The sequence below is a fragment of the Aptenodytes forsteri genome, unplaced genomic scaffold, assembly GCF_000699145.1.
Source record: "Aptenodytes forsteri isolate BGI_AS27 unplaced genomic scaffold, ASM69914v1 Scaffold472, whole genome shotgun sequence".
NCBI lineage: Eukaryota > Metazoa > Chordata > Aves > Sphenisciformes > Spheniscidae > Aptenodytes > Aptenodytes forsteri.
The window spans coordinates 21,500-28,305 of record NW_008796038.1 but is presented as its reverse complement, the minus strand read 5'-3'; the positions used below and the strand labels follow the sequence as shown (position 1 = coordinate 28,305).

The 6,806-nt window shown below is 47.7% G+C and overlaps 1 protein-coding gene across 1 annotated transcript in view; it reads right to left on the bottom strand.

The window, feature by feature from the left end:
- Positions 1-3,235, bottom strand: part of LOC103904098 (scavenger receptor cysteine-rich domain-containing group B protein-like) — a 6,942-nt gene extending 3,707 nt beyond the window's left edge. Inside the window, 3 exon segments of the mRNA XM_019473694.1 lie at positions 623-654; positions 656-944; positions 2,932-3,235. Of these exon segments, the coding sequence (XP_019329239.1) occupies positions 623-654; positions 656-944; positions 2,932-3,235 (625 nt within the window).
- Positions 3,236-6,806: the final 3,571 nt, after the last annotated feature.

The window sequence follows — 6,806 nt, the reverse complement described above, 5'->3', positions numbered from 1 at the left end:
ATGGCTCAACAGGAGGGTCTCCCTGACAGTGTTGTCTGACCCTGTCCTCGATGCAGTAAATAATCAAGTGTACCTTGCCATCGAATCTTGTTAAACCACTGTCACATTTACCATTGAACTTTGTTAACTCACACTTTATATCACTAAAGTGTATCGTTGCTTCTCTCTCACGAGTGAAGTGCAGTCTCACTCCATCCATGACAGTGGGACAATGCAGGCAAAGGGAAGCAACCTCAATGCAAGAGATTTTGGGGAACTTCAGAAGGAACTATGTATACTGGCATGAGTGGGATGGTAGGGCTGCCAAAGCCACTGCTCCCTGCAGTGAGAGGAGATGCTCTACCAAGGCATCTACTGGCCATGTACTGTAGTGTGGTGAGCCCTACAAATAAGTCTTGCAGCACCACTGTCTTTTACCAGTGGCTCATGTGGTGATGGATTTTAATTAAGGAGAAGAGGCAAGATCACTTTAGGGCTTGACAGTATGAATCACTTTTCATCTTACAGTTCTCTTGGTTGTTGGGGTCAGTGCTGCTCCAAAGGGAACAGGGCCTCCTACAGAACCTCCAGCATCTCTCCACACCCCACAAAACCCACTCGTGTCATGCAGAGTGGGATTTACCTGAGCACATAACATTAGCATCTTCTCCACGCACAGTCATGCCTTCCCCAAGGTTTCGCACTGCATTTGGAGAGGGCAGCTTCAGTTCCTTTGCAGGTCACATCATCAAGCCAAATGGCATCATGCCCTCCCCCAAAGTAAGCTGAGGAAGGAGCAGATAGAGCAGTCCCTCAGCCCAGCTGCCGGCATACAACTTCAGCATCAATTATATCCCAGTTGTTGTCACAGACAGTTCCCCATTGCTGGCCATGAAGCACCTCTACTCTCCCAGCACAGCGACTCGAACCATTCACTAATTGCAGCTTAACTGTTTTTTTAATTTCTGCATTAAAAAAAGAAAAAAACCCCAAATACAGGATCAGGGATTGCACATGGAAAGATTGCCTAGATATCAAAGGCAAAGAAAGATCTCCACTAGCACTGCCCAGGACTTGACAAGGTGAAGGCTGGTGAGTATCAAGTTCTGTATCTTCCTCTGTGGTTTCAGAGCTCAGAATCAGAGAGATAAATATCATAGATTGGGAATCCCTTATGAAACAGGACTGTGCCATTCCCCCTGTGATGTTACTCCAGAGGTGGGGACTGGCTACAGATCAAGACACCCACATGTCTTATAGACCTGTTGGTGTCTCCATGTGAGGTGGGTGTTGAAATTCTGGTTAGTCAATAACATCTGTGGAGCTGCTCAGCTGGCCAAGTACTGGCATTTGATTAAATTGCCCAAATAAGCATTCAGCAGCACACGTGATGCCATTGGTATTCCCCCAGACTCCTGCCCTGTAGGGTCTCCCTTAGGGCCTGTATCTCATCTGCAAGGTTGTGTCAAATGCCCCAGGGCATTTCTAATTGCACTTGGCAACTCTGTGTAGGGAACTGACTCCACCCTAGATCCCCATTGCTTGTAACAGGAAGACACCCAGTCCAGCAGTGGTGACACCTGCATTTAGACATATATATGTCTGGGTCTTAACATGGAGCTGAATCCCATTCCAGATCCCACTAGGAGGATGTGCACTTGGAAATTTGGTTTGTTGTTCAGTTCTGGGTGGAGCAGTGTTTGGGAAATACCGACCTGAAAGAGGGCAATGGGCAGCCTGTCAACATCCCAATCCCCTTTCCACCTCCTGGGGTCCATGGCCCACTTGATGAAGATTTAATCCCCAGCTAACCATGATGTAGAGGGGTAGTACCTGGAGCACTGTGTCCAGCTCTGGAGCCTTCAGCATAAGAAAGACATGGACGTGTTGGAGCGGGTCCAGAGGAGGGACACAAAAATGATCAGTGGGATAGAACAGCTCTCCTATGGAGAAAGGCTGAGAGCATTGGGGTTGTTCAGCCTGGAGAAGAGAAGGCTTTTGGGAGACCTTATTTCAGCCTATCAGTACTTAAAGGGGGCTTGTAAGAAAGATGGGGACAGACTTTTTAGCAGGGCCTGTTGCAACAGGACAAGGGGGAATGGCTTTAAACTAAAGGGGGGTAGATTTAGATTAGATATAAGGAAGAAATTTTTTACGCTGAGGGTGGTGAAACACTGGCCCAGGTTGCCCAGAGAGGTGGGGGATGCCCCATCCCTGGAAACATTCAAGGTCAGGTTGGATGGGGCTTTGAGCAACCTGATCTAGTTGAAGATGTCCCTGCTCATTGCAGGGGTGTTGGACTAGATGACCTTTAAAAGTCCCTTCCAACCCAAACTATTCTATGATTCTATGACACACCTTCAAGCCTTCCCCACCCGGTTCCTGGAGCTCAGCATTCATTAGCATCATGCCGTGATGTCCAAGTTAGGACTGGCTCACAGACAAGCGACCCACAATTGCATTTCTCATCCCAGTCCCAGTCTGGAGAATAAACACATCCACCGGGAGAGAGTATTGTCACAAAATACGAATGGAAAGAGGCCATGTAAATGCTCAACTTCCCTGGCACATTTCAGCCATGAAATATGTTCATGGAGCATATGTGCATCCAGGTGGGGATCCTTCAGTCTCCTTGCCCATTAACTTCAAGGTGATGGCATAAGAGGCAAGAATAATGTGGATCAGTGAAAAACCCCCACGATCTCTGTTCTGCCCCAGTAACAGAACAAGCACAAACACCCCCCCCCACCCCCCCCGTTTAACTGGTAGAACTGAGCTGGATAACATTGTCCTTGGCATGGTACAGGTCAGTGCCTGAAGCAACCATCCCCATCTTGAGCCCTAAGAGTAGCACTCATGGAGAAATAAAATTTTGCAAACAGGCCTAAAAACCTCCCTCTACACAGCACAGCCTCCTGGGGTCACACGGGGAGGGGTGTAAATGTGAGTGACCTGAGCACACAACACCTGCGTCTTCTCCATGATTGCAATTATGCTCTCCCCAGGGTCTAGTCCTGCAGGCAGAAAGGTCAGCTTCTGTACCGGTACAGTTCATGTCATCCAGCCAGATATGACCAGTTCCTTGACCAAAGTGAGCCGAGCCAGGGGCTGACAGTGCTTCTCCACAGTCCAACTGCCTGCAGATGACCATGGTATCGGACAGATCCCAGCTATCATCACACACGGTTCCCCACTGCTGTTTCCAAAACACCTCGAGCTGCCCCACACAGCAGCTGGGTCTGCTCACAAGTCTCATCAGAGCTGAATTGGCCACACCTGAATTGCAAAACAAGCCAAGGTAGAAAATAGGCATGAGCCAGGTTTTGGCTGATAGTGGAGAATGTAACATCTTGCTCTTGCAGGAATAATGCCATTTTGGGTCTGTCTGGGGAAGGATTGCCGAAATGCTCACCACTTTTTTTCCAGCAGGAACATTATAAGAAAAGCTTGCTGGCTAATTAGTGGTGTAAATTTCTTGCACACACGGTGTTAGAACCTCTAACACATGTCTGCATCTCTATAAGCAGCTGCAAGGTCTTAGTCATCTAGGACAGTTCTGATCATGGGATTCCTACTAATAAGTCCCTCCTAGACACATGCCAGATATTCAAAACCTTGGATGAGAACCAATCATTTCCAGCCATGGAATAGTCCCAACACACCCTCTGACGTGGTGCGTGACAGCTCCACACCACAGAAACCCTAGACTGTACCCTGCGCACAGTCAGGAAGATGAGAGGAAAACCTCAGATTATGGTCCTGAGGAAGATGGAGTTCCCAGAGTAAGTGCCCCCACACAACCTGAGCTGCTGCAGCACCATGGGTCTCAGATCATCCCCCCCACGCTCATTGTGCAGCTCCCTGCTCCATGCACAAGACCGTGAATGTTCCTCCTGAGGTCTGCCACTCTCCCCGAGTTGTGCAAGTTAGCAAAGGAAGCTTTGAGGTCACTTGTCTGGGTACAAATTAGGATATCCACATCCTTGTCCAAAACGCTTGTCAGAACTTTGCTATCCAGAGCTTGCTCAGCTGGTGCCATGTGGAGCACAGTTTGTTCACCTAAATGAAGGCTTCTAGTGCCATTTGTAGACCTGCACCCTCCGGGGCAGTAGCTGGAGTCCAGGATTGAGAAACTAGGGCAACTCAAATGGCTCTAGACACCTACATTAAGGCAACTGCCTACAGTCCATAGGGTAGGAGTCACCTTCCAGCTGCTGACAGTTGCAGTGTTGTCTGTGCTAAACAACTGGACAATGCAGAAAAGAAAGTATTTCCAATCAACATCCATCCATAAGGGAAGAAGACTTGAGGTAGAGAAGGGCCTCTTTATGGGTATAAGGAAAATCCAGGCTACTGTTGGGATTTAAGCCTGGCAGAAGATGCCAAAGATCCCTCCTTATTCAGAAAGGCCCTGTCAGATGCTTAAACTGCGTCTACATCTTTGGTCCTGGGTGCTGCTCCCCATGGCCTTTATACACTTGTATCAGAGGCTTTAGAGCAAGGGTTACCACCTAAGGCTTGCCAGGTCCACTCTTCTATGCTGTTGGAAAGCACGGATATTTTTCTAACAAACTTTAAATTCCCAGATCATCCTCCTTGATCATTTGCACATCCTAGCCCCTGAAACAGCCTCAACTTGTACCAGGTTTTGTTAAAAACCAACATCACTGTCTCAGGACAATCCTTATCCAATTCTTTTACTACTTTTTGGTTTAAGTTATTGGATTACGCTGATTTGCACGATATAGATGCAGCTACATTAAGCACTGACTCTGTCAGGGAGGCAACAGAGGTCTGCTATGCTTATTCACTCTTAGGTCCTGGCTCCAACACAGACTGTGACTCTAGGGTGGAGGAAAAAAACCAGTTCTACATTCTGGATTACACAGATCAATCAAAGGAAGCTCTGTCTTTATGCTTGCATTTGTTTGTTCCCAGGGTTTGTCTCTGTATGTTTGCATTGTTAATGCCTCTAAATCTCTAGGTGACCTTCAGAAGCCAAATGATCATCTCTACTACTGTATTCTCTTGCCTCAGAAACGTCAAGCCCTTTACCAGTGCCAGGAGTTAAAACCCAAGCTTCCTGGATCTTCAGTCCTTTATTCCAGCCACGAAACCCATTTCCTTGCCAAGGACCCCCACGAGAGGGGTCAATCCATCATGAATCCCATTTATCAGGCTGTATCTACAACCCTGTTCTCCGTGAGAAAAGGAGAAAACTTACCCCAAAGACATGCCAAGAGGAAGAGCAGTTTTCATCCTGATTCCAGCGAAGGCAGCCAGGCTCCCACTGCGGACATCCCTGGGTGGGAGAAGATTTCCTGGTGGTCCCATGGTAGCAGCAGAGACTGGCTCCTGAAGGCCTGGTTGGCAGGGTAGAGCAGGAAGACTGTCCTTGTAGGAGAGACAAAAAGTCAGTGGCTGGCTGGGGAGGCAGCAAAGAAGACAGTAAGGACCAAGACGGGAGGTAGATGACAAATATTCCTTACCCTGACTCCTCCCCTTAACTGGCCTCTCCCCCTTCACCCTCCAGTGCTGGCCCCCTCCCTCCTGTTCCTTGCATCTCCCTATGCTACTTCCCTCCTCCCATGCTCTTCTGTTCATGAACATATTAAGGGAGAATAACCCCTGCTAGAAAGCACTGAATCTTTTCTCCTCTGTTGTTGTTTTGGCAAAAAGCAAACTGTTTCTGGTACTTCTAAAATTGCCATTCTCCTGTCAGGACTAGCTCGTGAACAGGCAGTGCCCTAGGAAGGCTTCTTGGAGAAGGCAGGAATGATCTCCGTGTCTGCCTGTTCCTCTGACTCTTAAATGCTGTCTAGGAACGGGGAGTGTATGGAAAACAAGAAAACACTTTTTTTTTACTGTGAGGGTGCTCAAACACAGGAACAGGCTGCCCACAAGAGGTTGTAGAGTCTCCATCCTTGGAGATATCCAAAACCTGGCTTGATATTGTCCTCGATAACCTGCTCTAAGCTGACCCTGCTTGAGCAGGGGGCTAGACTAGATGAGGAAGAAGAGGTCCCTTCCCACCTCAGCGACTGTGGATTAACTCCTGCCTGAACTGGGGGACAGTGAAACACAGTCTCCATATAGCGGTGGTGGAGAAGGGTCTCTTAGGAACTGGATGAGGCCACATTCATCAAGTCACTGTAAACCACTTGCAGTAATGAGAACTTCAGGATCAAAGAGTGCAATGCGAGACATTGTCCCAGGACAGGGACACAGCATGTGCAAGTAAGAGGTTGAAGTAGGAAGCAGAAGGTAAACATGGCCTCTGGAGAGAGATGGCTTGCAAGGATTCTGCTTAACATCAGCTTGGATAAATAACACTGGTGAACCTACATTTTTGGTATTTAATACTGGTGATATTAATATTTTTTTTTCCCCAGAAAAGCTTTAAGTTAGTCCTGAAAATAAACAAACTGCAGGCTAAGTCTTCCCTTAGAAAAGTGTTTTTCACTGGTGCGCTCCTGGGGAAAAGCAGACTTTCTGAGACCTACAGGGCCAAACTCACAGTCACCAGTTCAGATGCAAGCCTGATGAAGATGCTTTCAATGCCATGGACCAGTTGTTTTCACGGACACAGATTATGGATGAATTTTTGGACTTCTGTGCTGGTATGATTGGCCTTGACTCTAGATGTCCAAGATGAACATTTGGAGGCATGAGGAACAATGTAAGGTGCAGGGCCTGTCTGATTGCCTTGTTACCGATCCTGCCCCTGTCAAGAAGCTTTTGGCTCTGTCATCTTTACTGGTGACCTTCAAGTGATCCTAAGCTGCTATTTCATCATCCTTTGCTTTCTCTTCTTCAGAAGAAACAAA